Source organism: Thalassophryne amazonica, chromosome 12 (genome assembly GCF_902500255.1).
Source record: "Thalassophryne amazonica chromosome 12, fThaAma1.1, whole genome shotgun sequence".
Taxonomy (NCBI): Eukaryota; Metazoa; Chordata; class Actinopteri; order Batrachoidiformes; family Batrachoididae; genus Thalassophryne; species Thalassophryne amazonica.
Window position 1 is genome coordinate 78,320,233 of NC_047114.1, and position 17,795 is coordinate 78,338,027.

The following is a 17,795-nucleotide window of genomic DNA, read 5'->3' on the forward strand; positions in this document are numbered from 1 at the left end:
TACAGTCATTTTAATGTTGCATGATTATTTGTAATGGTTTTGTGGTATTCTACTGGCCAGTACACTTAGAAATTCTTATTATTAGAAATTCTCATTATTATATTATTATTATTATTATTATTATGGAATGAAAAATTACAGCTCACATATTCACATGTTCTGGAAATTATTTTGTGTTTACATGCTGATAAAAAAGGGGGTGGGAAGGAGGAGCATCAAATACTACTTTTATTATAACTAAAACTTTTGTACAGTACCTCGTATATATATATATATATATATATATATATATATATATATATATATATATATATATATATATATATATATATATATATATATATTTATTTATTTATTTTTTATTTTTTTTTTCATCTCGTGTTTAAGTCCTGTTTATCTGGGGAGCCATTGGTATGCTTGGCATGCTTTTGAAGACATTTTAAAGACATCGTTTTACAAACAACAACAACAACAACAATTATGACACAAATATTAATAATACACATGATTAGGTTACAGTTACTCTGAGTGACCTAGTTTTACTATTACAATTCTGCCTAAAGTGGAATTGATGAGAAAAAATATGTTTACTAAATAATAATTAAAAAGATTACAAATATTTAGAAGCAGCTTGGATTGAAGATTTTTAAAAAGTGACTAATCACAATTAATCACTCATTTATTATGGACAATCGTGTAATTAATCACAATTAAAAATTTTAATCAATTGACAGTACTAAGATAGATAGATAGAAAGATAGATAGATAGATATACAACTCACAGAGGAGTTAAACCAAATCACTACAATTCACCTTAATGGAAATAAACTTTTTAACGCAATCAAAACTGATGGTAGTGCATATTCAAGTGTTGAAATTATTCCATTCACCATAACATTTTGAGCCATTCCATTCATCAAAAGAAAGGTTTTATACTAGCACTGTACATAAAAATCTTATTTAAGTGCCATGTTAAGTCACATAATTACATCCACCAAGGATGTAATAAAATCATTGGCGTTTACTTATATACTTATTTGTCTGGCTGTCCATATGTCTTTTAGCAAGATTACATTAAAACTACTACACAAATTTTGACAAACTTTTCACCACAGACAGATATTAGACAAAGGAAGACTCCATTGAATTTTGGAGGTGATCCGGATCTGGATCTCAGTTCTGGATCAAGTTTCACTTCAAATAGGCTTTGAAGGATTACTGTTAGCAGGAGTATCTCAAAATGACTGTACGTATTCTCTCCAAATTTTCACCTTGGGCATGTATTAAGCCATGGAAGACTCCATTAAATTTTGGAGGTGATCCGGATCTGGATCCAGATTCTAGATCAAGATTTCACTTTATATACGCTTTGAAGGGTTATGTCAAAACTACTTCATGTATTCTCACCAAATTGCACCACAAATAGATATTAGGGCAAGGAAGACTCCACTGAATTTTGGAGGTGATCCGGATCCGGATTGGTGGACGTCAGAAATCTCTGATTGCTGTTGTTCTTGCTGCACTTTCCACTCCTTGTAAGAGAATGCTCCATGCAAATAATAAGAACAAATTTTAGACAGAGCCTTCTGATTTCATCTGAAACAGGAACATGGTGATGAACAGCATGAAGCTGGTTCTTCTTCACTCTGGTAGCGTCCGGACTCGGGCTGGTCCGTGCACTCTGCTATGAAGCTTTGGAGTTGGGACACTGGTGCCTTATCTTGCTGGCTTCTCTGGAAAAAAAAAAAAAACATCTTAGGAATGTCTGTACAGCAGAGATATTTGTCATCAGGTGACTCAGACTGACCTTGATGGTCTCATAGGTGTCTGTGATGACAGCGATGAAGAGGCTGAGCACCATATAGATGAAGAGTGAGATGAAGGAGTAGAGGTACAGCCTGCTGAAAAACCACACCATGTAGCTCTTGTATCTCAGATTCAGGAAAGTGGCAAACATATCATCCCCGTTGAGCAGAGAGAAGAGGGACTCTGTCACCTTATCTAGTGATCGGAACTGGAATGACATCGCAAGAAATTCTCAGATTTTACATGGTAATGGTGCAGAATAACATCACTGAAATGACTATCGGTCATCACCGCTATGGCCGAGAGAGGCCGCGGCACGTTAATTAATTAATTAATTAAGACAGCACTAGCAAAATAATAATAATAATAATAATAAAAAAACACAAATACAAAAATTACCTGCATCAATTCTACAAGTTATTTGCATAAAAAAAATCTACAAGTGCATCAAACACTTGTGAACACAGAGAAAACAAACAAATTTAACCATTAAATTTAACAGTTAAAGAGGTTTCTGCCCAAAGGACTTGAGGAACAGTTCAATACATCATAGCACTATATATGTGTGTGTGTATGCGTGTTTTATTATTTTATTTAATATTTTATGAGATTTATTGGACACAATGAATACAAAGCAGACAGGGGCAAGCAAATAAAAATTATCATAATAAATAATATAACAAAAAAGCAGCAAAAGAGTTTTAAGGACATACCTAATGGACTATATTAAAAGGTTCAGATGAATGCAATTATTCAGTAGTACCCTCTGCATTTTTTGAAGTCTTAGGTTTTATTTTTATTTATTTATTTCAACATTGCAAGTCAATTTTGACAACAACAGTTACTAACGTTGCATCTAAGACTATAGAATTTGGAATATATAAAACTGAAATTTATTATAAAATTGTCAGCATTCATGAACTTGTGGCACAGAAGGTGGAGGACACAAATGCAGATCCACAGGTAAAGATGATGGAATTATCAAAAAACTTTATCTGGAGGCAAAGCGGTGGTTCAGTACACAAGTAGGCAGGTGTTAGACAAAAGGTGTGGTCAAGGAAGAGCAGGGTTCAGTAACATGGAGAGACTACTAGGGCTGAGGCAAAAGCAGATTTGAAAGACAAAGCAAGGTCAGGACACAACAAGGCAAAAACAAGACTAGACAAAAACAACTGGGACATGGATACAAATGATCACAACAAACTGGTGATGAAGTCAAAAGACTTAAGGCAGGTGGTAATTTAGAGAACGAGACACAGGTGTGGGAGCACGATCTGGAAGGGGGGTGTGGCAAACAGAAGGAAAATGACACACCCAAACCAAACCCTGAACACCAGACAAGAGTGTGCAGTCAAACAAAAGCAAAGTGAACAGGACCCAACTAAATGATGAACCTAAAACCACAGTGATCCAAATAAAAATACTAAAACCAAAGCTGAACAAAACCCTAGTTCTAATTAATAAGAAATAAAATAAAGAAGACCCAACATGAAAGAACAAAGAACCAGAAAACAAGTGTAAGAACTGAAAAGAGATCAACACATAAATAAAAGGCTAAGACTAAACTACAGTGGACCTTATGAGTGGCAAAAGTAAAATAAACAGATAATTCAACCTATGACAACAGTAAAACAAACAGGTGACTCAACTAATGATTACACAAAGGAAAATACAAGGGCTGGGCAGAAACTAGAGTGGACCGAGAGACATAACTAAAGTATGATTAACAGAAAATAACTGATAAACAGAAAACACAACCAGAGACTAAAGTAACACAAACAGATGATCAAAGAATGGGCCAAAAGGGATCAGAGAAGGGAGGACAGGCGCAGAGAGGGGACGCAGCACTATACAGGCCTGGACAGGGGCAAACCATGACAGAAATATTTGCCATCCTCCTGCTTGTATCGAAAATTTCACAGAAGTATGTCTTCAAAAGAGAGAAAAAAAACCCTTTACGGCTTTATTATTTTAATGCAATGTACCGAAAAAGTACAGTAAAGGTCCCCCGAGCAGAAACTTCTTGTATTATTTGTACTTCTGTTGTGTTGTGGATATCTGCAGTGTTTTTTGAGTGCATTGTGTGACGTTGCAGCAGATACATTATCAAATTATGTTGTTGCACATGCTGTAAGTTATATTTGTATTCTTTGTGTTTGCAAGTGTTTTCTCATATCATGTTGTAGATAACGGCTGTATTACAAACTTTATCATGGTAAGGTCCAAGTACAATCCAACCACAGAAGCAATATCCAAGGTAGATCATGGCTGCACAGCAGCAAAATCGGATTACATTTGGGAATGATGCCCTTAGGGTTAAGATCAGGATCTATACAAAATATAAGAGTGTCAGGTTTTCTGCACATTACAGGTTTTTCATATTATGTAACATCCCAAACTCAACTTGTTGCTTACATTATATTTCTTGAAGAAACCCAAGTAACGAACCACCCCAATCCAGACGAGCATTGTGGCCGTTCCAAGTAAAATGCTACAGACATCATAGTTTGTCAGGTACTGAACAAGGAAATACAGTTAACCTGGATCAATTTCATAAACCCCAAAGTGTACACAACAAATACTAACACCTATTTTAACAAGTATTAATAATGAGACCTCATCTCCATGTGGAATAGAAAACAGGTTTACAACTTATTTCAACATAATGGCTGGAACCGATTTAAGAAAATTAAAGTCTACACAACAAAACCCCCTTAGATACATACCTTTGTCTGGATTCCGATTTTGAGTGCCGACCCAGTGATCGTCAGCATGTCGCTCACAATGATCAGGATATACCAGCCATTCACGAATTCCATGCGATCGGACCAGCTCACAATGTTATTGTAGTATTCATGGAAGAATATAGTGAACTCCTGCAGGATAGATTTAGAGCATGCTATTAAAACCATACGTGATTCTGGGGTGCGGTTTGATGGGTTCCTCTTCCCTCTAGGAAATTAGCAGCCCCACAATGATTCAACTAGAAAACTTACATTTGCAATTCCAAATCCTGTTTTCAGCTTCAGTATTTCACATTCCCTGACTGATCTACTCGTATTTTTCCACTTTCCATGATGCCAAATCCTGATTGTGTTGTTAGCTGGTAGCTACATTTTTGGATTTTTTTTTATTTATTTATTTTTTTAAATGTTCTAACTGTACGGTTTCCCAGATTTTCAGGGATTAACAGGGTGATTCTGATTTTTCAAAAAAAATTACTATTATTAATTTGGTTTATTGTCTATTGTCTGTATAAATTGCATGTTGTAGGCACTTAAAATTGACTTTAAAATACAAATTTGCATATTTATTTTAAATTCTGTCTTCCCATCTGAAACTACAATGAACTAGCCAAACTAAGAAAACATTTCTAGAGCCGCCACTGACTCAGACAGATAGCAGAAGTGTTTTTTTCATGGAGCATTTGTCTCAGTGCCAAATAAAGTCGGTGTTTGTGACTGTCTGTCTACACTTAGGCTCAAAAGCAAATTAAGTGAGTCACACCAAAAGTGGTACACACCACTTTCTCAATACTGAATTCCATTTAATCAAATCATGTGTGTGATAAGTTAATTACAATGTCTAATTGATTTCCATATAAACACATTTTCAAATAATAGTAACAGTCACAGGGTTGATTTATTTCAAATTTTATTCAAGAAAGAATTTTTGGCACATTTAATCCATGCGATTCTTTTTAATTTATTTTTTAACCATGCTTTGAGTCAAACAACCTCATCAGAGCATTGCACATAACAAACAACAGCAGGTTTGTCTTATGTAACCTATAAGTCAACCAGTGTAATCAACAAAAGGGCTTAAACCTGTATAAGGTAGTGCAGCATATTTGTAGGAGTCTAGGGAGACCATATTTGTAGTTCTTTGGATCGACCATATTTGTAGTTCTCTGGGTAGACCATATTTGTAGTTCTCTGGATTGATCATATTTGTACCTCTTTAGGTAGACCATATTTGTAGTTCTCTAGGTAGACCATATTTGTAGTTTTCTGGGTAGACCATATCTCACCATCCTCACCGTGCCACTCTTGTTGGAGCGACATCTCTGCTAGTTTGCCATTGTGGGATAGCTTGCACCCACAGATTGAGCTTGCCGGACTACTTTCGCCTGACCCAGTTTCTGGTTGTTTGCAAAATGGCGCTGAATTTGCCGACATGAGAAGATGCTGCTGGATGAGTCTGAGTATTGACTTACAATCATTTAGGTGTAAAAACACACGAGATACACAAGTTCTTGTGCTAAATATCATAATTATCTGGGAACTACTTTTTGCGCAGGAATTCATCAAGCACATCGGCCGCGTGCGCGTTCTAACACAGAATACACAAAAACTGTATAGACGTTCCGCCAAAACGAGAGCATCCACTTTTAGCTTCCCATAAGCTAAGCTAGTGGCACTTGTGAGAGTATGACCATATCTGTCATATTTGTAGTTCTCCAGGTAGACCATATTTTCATAGTTTTCTGGGTAGACCATATTTGTAGTTCTCTAGGTAGACCACGTTTGTACTTCTCTGGGTAGACCATATTTGTAGTTCTTTAGGTAGACCAAATTTGTAGTTCTCTGGGTAGAACATATTTGTAGTTCTCTGGGTAGACCATATTTGTAGTTCTCTGGGTAGACCATATTTTTAGTTCTCTGGGTAGAACATCCATCCATCCATTTTCTTCCGCTTTATCCGAGTTGGGTCGCGGGGGCAGTAGCTCAAGCGAAGCCGCCCAGACCTCCTGATCCACACACACCTCCCCCAGCTCCTCCGGGGGAACCCCAAGGCGTTCCCAAGCCAGCCGAGAGACGTAGTGGATGCGTCCACCCCCTCTCCAGGAGTTGGGTACCAGAGCCCAAGCTGTGCGTGGAGGTGAGCCCGACTATCTCTAGTCAGTATCTCTCAACCTCCCGCACAAGCTCAGGCTCCTTCCCCCCCAGTGAGGTGACATTCCACGTTCCAACAGCCAGGGGCTGTGAGCGTCGACTGGGCCGCCGGGCCACCCGCCCTCGACCGCCACCCAATCCTCTCTGCACCCGACCCCCATGGCCCCCTCTGTAGGTGGTGAACCCACCGGAGGGCGGGCCCACGTTGCTCATTCGGGCTGAGCCCGGCCAGGCCCCATGGGTTAAGGCCTGACCACCAGGCGCTCGCGCGCAAGCCCCAACCCCAGGCCTGGCTCCAGGGTGGGGCCCCGGCTCCGCCATACCGGGTGACGTCTTGGTCCTTGATTTTTTTACTGGTCATGGGAGCTTCTGAAGCTTCTGGGTAGAACATATTTGTAGTTATCTGGGTAGACTATATTTGTAGTTCTCTGGGTAGAACATATTTGTAGTTCTCTAGGTAGACCAGTCCACCTGTGCCAATTATTCACCATGTCACAGTTATTTTTAGCAAACTTCATATGGAGATACAGTCTAATTTTCTTCACATGTATACTGTTTGATCACATGAAATGTGTGGAGACGTTCTCAGCCGTTCACCTAAACATTTGGGCTCAAAAGGTCATTAATGTAAATAACAGGCTCATGATGTTCTCAATAAGATGGCCCCCCTGACTCTGGCTGCAGATTTGCCTTCAATCACTGCAGTATGCTTGTGCAAGTGCCAAAATTATATTCATGAAAAAAAGTACCAAAATTATGTGCATTTGTTGCAGGCAGTATGTGAATCTGGACCAACTCAGAGTTTTTTTTTTTAGTTTTTTTTTTAGAATTTTTATTTATTTATTTGCACTCCTGAAACAGATTTCCATTTGTGGAAGTGCACTGCACCCTAAACCTGATGTCTCAGTAACCTTCCAAATGGCATTACTTTTAATAGTTTAGGATTAGGGGTGGGATTTACGATGTAATTTATCTCAAATGCACTAAAAATTTCAGACATTTTACCAATACTTCTGCTTCCAGACCATGGCTTGCACAGTTCTGGAAGTCTTGCACTGTAACAGAATTCTGATATGGTCTAGGTCCAATTTTGGAATGTATCAAATTCACATACTGTGCAAAACATTGGAACCCTAATTATGATCAAAACATCAGCCTGAGTTTTTCCTGACTTACCGACTGGAGTTGAATTCCGCTGACGACAGATCGTGTGCAGAGGATGAGAGAGGTGAAGCAGGCAACAATCACCAGAGAATCAAACGTCAAGAGCAGGTAATCGGTCTTCCCAGCTAGAAGTCACACATTTGCTGTTGTGTTAATGTTTGATGGAGCAACTTTGAATTAATCACATGTGGTGTTACATGAACATGAAGATAATCCTGTCGTGTCACCCGCAGCAAAGAATGGAATATTTCTGCCTTTGTGATGTTCAAATTAAATCACATGAAATTAAATCTGAATGTGTGCACCAGTGGCGCATCCAGACTGATTTGACTGGGATGGCCCGATTTATACAGGAAAAGTATGATGCACGAGTGTGCGCACATAAACGTGCATACATCTCATTAGGTCACTTGTTTAAAAAACAAAACATAACATGCTGGTTTATTTATGTTATCACAGAGATCATAAAATCAACTCTTTTTTGTTTGTTTGTTTGTAAGGCAATGCAGTATGATACTCAACCCATATGACCAAAACAACATACAACATTATTGAACTAACTCTACACGTTTCACATTTTTCACAATAATTATTACTGAGGAAAAAAACAATAATACTATATATATTTTTACTGTATTAACTGTTATGGGTTGTATGTATGTATGAATTTGTTTAAGTCTGTGAGTATTTTGTTATTTTTATGCATGTTTACATTTTATACGAATTTAAAATCAATCATCAATCAATCAAATAGTCCAATCTAAGTTCTGCTTCTGTCTGGGCAAAAAGCCAATCATAGTTTGCAATAATGAGGTGCACAATGACACTGTGCATGCAGAAACCTGGCAATAATAATAATCTGTCGCTGAAGTGTCTCATTTCGGATGGCCATATATTGATTTCTGTTTTCTCTATGACACATGCCCACTGAGCCAGTCAGGACTGTGACACTGGCATCACAGAGGACGACTGACATGAAAATAAACCAATCTGAAGGGAAATCTGATGGAGAATGTACTATTCAGCATGTGTTGAGAGAATTCAGATCTTCACAAAACCTGTTATCAGGTTGTTAGGGTTCTATTGTGGCATTTAGGGTCTGGATAGTGGTGATTTCCATGTTGTTTTCTTCTGCTTCCCACACTTTAAAACCAGATGATTGTTTTGTCACACGTTATCATGACCGCCGTGCACATGTGGCAAAAACACCTGACACAATCAGTCATGATGCCGGCTCAAAACTCCCACATGGTCTGTGGGAGAGACACAAGAGAAGTGGAGGGGGTGTGGCCAAACAGCAGCTCCTTTCTATTTAAAGCAACGAGTGCAAAAAAAAAAGGTATTTTGAATGATGCCCGGAGTATTTTTGCCTTAAATTCTTAAACTCCATCCATCCATCCATCATCCATCCATTTCCTTCTGCTATTTGTAGTTCTCTGGGTAGACCATATTTTTAGTTCTCTGGGTAGAACATCCATCCATCCATTTTCTTCCGCTTTATCCGAGTCGGGTCGCCGGGGCAGCAGCTCAAGCGAAGCCGCCCAGACCTCCCGATCCACACACACCTCCCTCAGCTCCTCCGGGGGAACCCCAAGGCGTTCCCAAGCCAGCCAAGAGATGTAGTCCCTCCAGCGTGTCCTGGGTCTTCCCCGGGGCCTCCTCCCGATGGGACGTGCCCGGAACACCTCTCCAGCGAGGCGTCCAAGGGGCATCCAGAAAAGATGCCCGAGCCACCTCAACTGGCTCCTTTCGACGTGGAGGAGCAGCGGCTCGACTCCGAGCTCCTCCCAAGTGACCGAGCTCCTCACCCTATCTCTAAGGGAGCACCCAGCCACCCTGCGGAAGAAACTCATCTCGGCCGCTTGTACTCGCGATCTCGTTCTTTCGGTCATGAGCCAAATCTCATGACCATAGGTGAGGATCAGAACGCAGATCGATCAGTAAATCGAGAGCTTTGCACCCCTACTCAAGTCTCTCTTCACCACGACGGTCCGATACAGCGACCGCATCACTGCAGACAATGCACCGATCCATCTGTCGATCTCACGCTCCATACGTCCCTCACTCGTGAACAAGACCCCGAGATACTTAAACTCCTCCACTTGAGGCAAGGACACTCCACCGACCTGAAGAGGGTAAAGCACCTTTTTCCGGTCGAGAACCATGGCCTCGGATTTGGAGGTGCTGATTTTCATCCCGGCCGCCTCACACTCGGCTGCAAATCGCCCCAGTGCACGCTGAAGGTCCTGATTTGACGAAGCAAACAGAACCACATCGTGCGCAAACAACAGAGACGAGATTCTGTGGTTCCCAAACCAGACCCCCTCTACACCCTGGCTGCGCCTAGAAATTCTGTCTATAAAGATAATGAACAAAACCGGTGAAAAAGGGCAGCCCTGGCGGAGGCCAACGTTCACTGGAAACAGGTTTGACTTAGTACCGGCAATGCAAACCAAGCTCCTGCTGCGGTCGTACAGGGACCGGATTGCCCTTAGCAAAGGGCCCCGGACCCCGTACTCCTGGAGCACCCCCCACAGGGTGCCCAGAGGAACACGGTCAAACGCCTTCTCCAGATCCACAAAGCACATGTGGACTGGTTGGGCGAACTCCCATGAACCCTCGAGCACCCGATGGAGCGTGCGGAGCTGGTCCCGTGTGCCGCGACCAGGACGAAAACCACACTGCTCCTCCTGAATCCGAGGTTCAACTATCGGTCGAATTCTCCTCTCCAGTACTCTGGAAGAGACCGTACCGGGGAGGCTGAGGAGTGTGATCCCACTGTAGTTGGAACACACCCTCCGGTCCCCCTTCTTAAACAGAGGGACCACCACCCTGGTCTGCCAATCCAGAGGCACTGTCCACGACCGCCATGTGATGTTGCAGAGGCGTGTCAGCCAAGACAGTCCCACAAATTCCAGAGACTTAAGGTACTCAGGACGGACTTCATCCACCCCAGGAGACTTGCCACCGAGGAGCTTTCTAACCACCTCAGTGACTTCAGCCTGGGTAATGGATGAGTCTGCCTCTGAGTCCCCAGTCTCTGCTTCCTCTTCGGAAGATGTGACAATGGGATTGAGGAGATCCTCGAAGTATTCCTTCCACCGCCCGACAACATCCCCAGTCAGGGTCAACAGCTCCTCACCCGCACCGAGCTGCTTCCGCCTTCTGAGGAGTCGCACAGTTTGCCAGAATTTCTTTGAGGCCGACCGATAGTCCTCCTCCATGGTCTCCCCGAACTCCTCCCAGACCGGAGTTTTTGCCTCTGGGACGCACGGGCCATGGCACGCTTGGCCTGCCGGTACCTGTCAGCTGCCTCCGGGGTCCCACCTACCAACAAAGACAAGTAGGACTCCTTCTTCGGCTTGACAACATCCCTTACTTCCGGCGTCCACCACCGGGTTCGGGGATTGCTGCCGCTACGGGCACCAGAGACCTTGTGACCACAGGTACGAGTGGCCGCATCGACAATGGAGGTGAAGAACATGGTCCACTCGGACTCCATGTCTCCAACCTCCCCAGGATCTGGGAGAAGCTCTCCCGGAAGGGAGTTGAAGACCTCGCTGACAGAGTGTTCCGCCAGTCATTCCCAGCAGACCCTCACAATACATTTGGGCCTGCTAGGTCTGACTGGCTTCCTCCCCTCCCAGCGGATCCAACTCACCACCAGGTGGTGATCAGTCGACAGCTCAGCCCCTCTCTTCACTCGAGTGTCCGAGACACGTGGCCGAAGGTCAGATGATACGACTACAAAGTCGATCATCGACCTCCGGCTCAGGGTGTTCTGGTGCCACATGCACTTATGGACACCCTTGTGCTCAAACATGGTGTTCGTGATGGACAAACTGTGACTAGCACAGAAGTCCAACAACTGAACACCACTCGGGTTCAGATCGGGGAGGCCGTGTTTCCCGATCACCCCCCTCCAGGTCTGACTGTCGCCACCCACGTGGGCGTTGAAATCCCCCAGGAGAACAATGGAGTCCCCAGTCGGAGCGCTATCTAGTACCCCTCCCAGGGACTCCAAGAAGGTCGGGTACTCTGCACTGCCACTCGGCCCGTAGGCCGAGACAACAGTGAGAGACCTGTCCCCGACCCGAAGGCGTAGGGACGCAACCCTCTCGTTCACCAGAGTGAACTCCAACACATGGTGACTGAGCTGGGGAGCAATAAGCAATGTGACCCCAGCTCTCGGCCTCTCCACGTGGGCAACGCCAGAAAAGTGGAGTGTCCAGCCCCTCTGCAGGAGTTGGGTACCAGAGCCCAAGCTGTGCGTGGAGGTGAGCTCAACTATCTCTAGTCGGTATCTCTCAACCTCCCGCACAAGCTCAGGCTCCTTCCCCCCCAGTGAGGTGACATTCCACATCCCAACAGCCAGGGGCTGTGAGCGCGGACCGGGCCGCCGGGCCACCTGCCCTCGACCACCACCCAATCCTCTCTGCACCCGACCCCCATGGCCCCCTCTGCAGGTGGTGAACCCACAGGAGGGCGGGCCCACTTCGCTCTTTCGGGCTGAGCCAGGCCAGGCCCCATGGGCTAAGGCCTGACCACCAGGCACTCGCGCGCGAGCCCCAACCCCAGGACTGGCTCCAGGGTGGGGCCCCGGCTCCGCCATACCGGGCGACGTCTCGGTCCTTGATTTTTTACTGGTCATGGGAGCTTCTGAACTGCCCTTAGTCTGACCCGTCACCTAGGACCTGTTTGCCTTGGGAGACCCTACTACAAGGGGCACAAAGCCCCCGACAACATAGCTCCTGGGATCATCCGGGTACGCAACCAACCCCACCACGATAAGGTGGCAGCTAGAGAGGGAGAAATTCTTAAACTTCCCTTTTAAAAACAGATTTTTTAAGACAGCTGGTATCCCATGTTTGTGTGTTCAAAATGTGTACGCCCACTGGCCACTTTATTAGGTACACCTGTTAAATTGCTTGTTAACAGAAACAGCAAATCAGCCATTTAGGCATCTAGACGTGGTGAAGATGACTAGCTGAAGTTCAAACCGAGCATGAGAATGGGGAGGAAAGAGGATTTATTTAAATGATTTTGAATGTGGCATGGTTGTTGGCGCCAGACGGGCTGGTCTGAGTATTTCAGAAACTGTTGATCACCCACAACAATCTCTAGGGTTTACAGAGTGGTCCGAAAAAGATAAGATATCCAGAGAGCAGCAGTATGCGGACGAAAATGCCTTGTTGATGTCAGAAGTCAGAGGAGAATGGACAGACTGGTTGAATGGGTGACTGCGTGATGCTATCATGTCAGTATGGACCAACATCTCTGAGGAATGTTTCCAACACCTTGTTGAATCGAAGCCACGAAGAATTAAGGCAGTCCTGAAGGCAAAAGGGGGTCTAACCCGGTATTAGCAAGGTGTACCTAATAAAGTGGCCGGCAAGAGTATCATGCAGTGTATTAGTTCAGCCTAATACTTACACGTGCCTTCCACATTCCAGTCACTGCATTCATAAATTCTCACATCATTTTCAACTTCAATCTTTATCATACCGCTCTGTGCGCGATTGTCAAACATTATCTGCATTAAAAAAAGGACAAGACTTTATGAGTGCTAAATGAGGCACACATTTTGAGTGTTAAAATACTCTAAACGTTTAAACGACAGGGTGCTGATTTTGCGACTCCTCGTTTCTCACCGTTATATGGAAGTCGTAACAGTCCGGTAGCTCGTGATGGCGTACAGTCTGCAGATTGATAGTCTTTAGGGTGAGGTAAGTTGTCACAGAGAGCAGCCTGCACACATAACAACACTGCACACGATCAGGGAGGGCGTTCCATCGCTCGTGATGAAAATAGTACTTTGAGGTAGTCACCTGTTGAATTCCAGAGAGATGTTCACAAGTGTTGACGAACTGCTGTTGTCCAGGGTCTGCATAGGTTGTACAGAAATACAGTCTACAAAGAAAGCAAAAGACAGAGGAAAAAAGAAGAAATACATGTCAGTATTTCCGCTGAGTGTATACATGTAAGGTTCTTCTTTTATGGAGTCACAAGTAATTTCACATTATGTTCATTTCGTATTCGTGCATGAATCATCTTCTATTAATACCCCAAAAAACACCACGTGAAAAAGTCAAACATTTCTGAACATGAATTTGAAGAGTAGCTAGGACTGCCCCTTTGCACCCCTAGAACCCAACTAAGTTTTTTTTTTGTTTGTTTGCTTACAGTACCCTAAACCCAGTCAGCGTGTTTGACATTTTTTCAACATGGTGTCCAAAATGGCCACCAATTAAATACATTGTTTTGTTTTGTTGTTGCTGTTGCTAGGATGCATTTGAGGAGCATTTCCAAAATAGATAATAGTCATTTGAAAGCTATTTTGCACAGCATTTTGAATTTAAATCTTTTTAATTCAGTGTTTTGTCACTACCCATAATGCAATGTATCGCTACGCAACAGTGCATGCATGTAAAGTTGTTGGATGAGTTCTGGTTTGGTACTCTTTTCTTTTAAAGTTCTAAGTTATTTGTGGTCTTTCCTTCAGTATTTGAGAAAAAACGCACAGAACAAAAGTTACTGAAAGTTTGCGATTTGCTTTGCTGTCGGCGCGTTTAGCTTTGGCCACCTCAGGTAAGCCATATTCTTTAAAGATCTCTCAGCATCAGCATTGAAGTAGTGAATCCACATAGAGAGAAAGGCAAACTGGAACTCTTCCAGTGAATTCACAGGCATGCTCTGTTGTGCCGTGCACATTGCATTATGGGTAATTAAAAAAAAAAACACGCTGAATGAAATTAGTTAGGCACAGATGTATTTGCTGTGCCTTAAAACTTTCTTCTCATAGAATATTATTGAAAAATTATTCATGTAGTTTTTAATACATTGTAATGGCGGGGGGGGGGCTAATTCGGCAGCCATTTTGGACGCCATCTTGAATATCTAGCTTGAGAACAGTTTATATACTTTTAGAACATCCCGAATGTGTTTTGGGGTCATCCAAGGAACCTAAAACAGGTGGTTTGGTTTAATTGTGGGGGATGTAAAGAGTGTAGTCCCAGCTCCCCTATTAAATGTTTAAATGTACGTAGAGAATTTGTACCTTGATCAACATGCGGATCAATGTCAAAGCTGTCGTTTCCAGGATAGATGCTGCAGTTTCTGTAGAACTCTTGACACACCGTCAGAGGAGTGTACTGACCATTCATCCGCTCATACGCATGGTTGCCCACCGTCAGCTTATGGAGATTCATATACTACATACAATACAACATGTGGTCATTTTATGTACATGGTTAAAAAAAACCTTTCTGTATTAATTATGTCTGATTTTCATTACCCTGTCTATAATGTAGTAGATGTGATCATACAAATCTGTCTTTGTGTACAGGGCGTAGTGTCCCAGCTTTTGATTCGTGTACCCTTTGAGAAACAGATGTTTGAACGCCATCAGGTTTTCATCTTTGAATGTCACCATCATTTCGTTGCTCAAACCAAACGAGACTAACTGAGGAGAGAAAAGAACAAACAAATTATCTGCTTTCTGCACAGATTTCCAGTCTGCTGAAAAATATTGAGATTAAACATACTAGAGTGCAACCTGAGCTGTTATGATCGCAATTTTAAGTATTTGGAGCATCAGTTTCCAAGGTTTGCGACCCCTGGCTCTGTATTTCTCACAGGGGTTCATAAAGAAGTATTTTAGCCGCCGTCTGAAGTTGTCCACCATCTCTGACTCCAGGCTTGTTGTGTGTGGGCCCACACCATTTAGCAACATAACCTTTGACCTCACAGCCAACAGGGGCTCACTGTCCTCCATTGTGCTGAAAAACAGGTTGTCAAGAGAACAGAACTGAAGAGAAATGGAAAATCATTCACAATTCTGCCAATATTTTTCTTTGTATTGTTTGTGTATATATATATACAGGGTGAACACAGAAACACTCCTTGGTTCTAAATATTCATAATATCAAAAGTCACATGAATAATTTTACAATTTTGGTATCTACAGTTGCAAAAACCAAGTTTTTTCCCTCTTTTGCAGATTCTTCTTCTTCAAAATTGTAAAATTATTCATGTCACCTTTGATATTATATTTAAAACCAAGGAGTGTTTTGTCTTCATCCTGTCTCTCTCTCTCTATATATATATATTTAATTTGAGAAAGTAGTTGATTGATAATTATAAAAAACTTAAGTTATATATCACCTTTCCCTTTCTGAAATGACCTTAGATTTTGGTGACCTTGAAAAGACAAACTAAAGGTTATAACTCAAGCAGTGTGGAGCCCATATGGTTTGAATACCGTACACAGGTTGTGTTTGTCAAGGAAACACTGTTTGCATGAATTGTGTCAGGCATGTAAGACACAGGTGATGCACTTTCTAGTCTGTTAGACTTGCAACATGCATCTCCAGATGGCAAGAGTTCCATTCCAGTCATTCTGATGAATATTAAACTGGTCCTTTTGCACGCACTCACTCTGATATTTTCCTTCCTTCACAATGTTGCACAAGGTGTTCATCTAAGTTATACTTTAGTAATTACAGCATTGCATGTGGTTATCGGTCTGATTAAGCAGTTTGAAGTTGAGCCTGAGTTATTGTGCCCTTATAGAAAGCATAGAAAAAAGTATTTATGAAATAAATCATTCAAATTAAAGCACATCTTTTCAAAATGATCACCAAAGTAAAATTATAAAGCACAGTCGACACATGCTGTGGAGGTTACGGCTGTTAGATTTTAAATGATTGCTGCTGTAGGTTTGAAAAGCTGCAAATTTGAACACATATAGTAATAAAAACACACAAAACATAAATGACCTACCCGCTGGGCACCAGGGAGCTACTGCCAGAGAAGTAATCCTCATGAGTCATTTTATCATTTCTGAAGATCAGGCGGTGCACTCATCAGTCCAGTCTTCACCACGTCACTCTAAGCTGACTAATTTTCCTAAACAGAAATGCATAGCTCTCCAGGAATACATACACAGGAACGGATGGACAGCCATTTGGGAAAATGGTCTAACGTGTTTGCATATAGAAGGAATATGACTCCAGTTATCAAAGTACATCAAGTACATGTAGAGGCAGACATTTATCATGTCAAATTAAGTATGAAAAATATTACATTTGCAGAGAGGATTTTTTTTTGGCACTAGTGAACAAAAGCAGACAAGTCAAAGTCCATGTATGCTTTTTTGTTTTTTATCATTTCTGGAATATTGCAAAGACTGCCTGTTCTGTCCACGGCTGATCGAGAAACACTGGTTCACGGGTTTCTTTAAGCTGCAACCCAAAATCAGGAAACATGAGGACGATATGAAAATGCATATAAAAGAAAAAAAAATCCTGCAGTGATTCCTGCATTTACTTTGACTTCTATTGTACTGCAGACAGTATGAACCCAAGATATTTCATGTTTTCTGTGTCCAGCTTAATTTTGTTAATATACACCCCATTCTTGCACACCAGGCCTGCAGCACATTCCAAAACAAACAAATAAATAAATAATTGGAATGCTAAAGCATTTACCGTATTGTAATACTGCTATTCCTTCTCACAACACCAAAACAACAAAAAAAAGGATATTTTTGGCATTGAAAATGACAAGAGAATAACTTCAGGTGTTATTTTGTCCCATTCTTCCTGGAAATACATTACGGTGTGCTAAAGTACCAGGTCGTCGTAATTGCCTTTTTTGTTTGTTTCAAAATTCTTAACACATTCTCTATTGGGGACAGGTCAGGACTGCAGGTCTTTGTAAACTGTGCAGGATTTCGCATAGTTTTGTTGAAAAAACGCATGGATGTCTCTGGAAAAGACCTTGAAAGCTGCATAGTATTCACAGTGCTTCACCTTTTCTTTTTATTAATGTTACAGCCTTATTCCAAAATGGCTAAAATTTGCTTTTCCTCCCAAAATTCTACACACAATACCCCATGACACTGTGAAAAAGTTTTTTTTTTTTTTGCAA

The 17,795-nt window shown here is 42.1% G+C and overlaps 1 protein-coding gene across 1 annotated transcript; it reads right to left on the bottom strand.

The window, feature by feature from the left end:
• Window positions 1-665: 665 nt before the first annotated feature.
• LOC117522598 (mucolipin-3-like) lies at window positions 666-16,813 on the bottom strand. The gene is made up of 13 exons (XM_034184044.1): window positions 16,647-16,813; window positions 15,421-15,643; window positions 15,160-15,327; window positions 14,923-15,076; window positions 13,694-13,775; window positions 13,517-13,613; window positions 13,299-13,398; window positions 7,878-7,990; window positions 4,533-4,682; window positions 4,222-4,323; window positions 4,013-4,135; window positions 1,808-2,014; window positions 666-1,733 (listed from the first exon to the last, which is right to left on the bottom strand). The coding sequence occupies exons 1-13, from the start codon at window positions 16,694-16,696 to the stop codon at window positions 1,593-1,595; spliced, it is 1,710 nt and encodes a 569-aa protein (XP_034039935.1). The 5' UTR covers window positions 16,697-16,813; the 3' UTR covers window positions 666-1,592.
• Window positions 16,814-17,795: the final 982 nt, after the last annotated feature.

What these genes read in the sequence shown, in the direction of transcription:
- LOC117522598 (XM_034184044.1), bottom strand. Translation starts at nt 16,696, where the DNA reads ATGACTCATGAGGATTACTTCTCTGGCAGTAGCTCCCTGGTGCCCAGC. An exon ending in TGATCCGCATGTTGATCAAG is followed by an intron (nt 13,776 to 14,922) that starts GTACAAATTCTC and finishes CTTTCTTTGTAG; the next exon opens with ACTGTATTTCTGTACAACCT. An exon ending in ACACCTATGAGACCATCAAG is followed by an intron (nt 1,734 to 1,807) that starts GTCAGTCTGAGT and finishes TTTTTTTTCCAG; the next exon opens with AGAAGCCAGCAAGATAAGGC.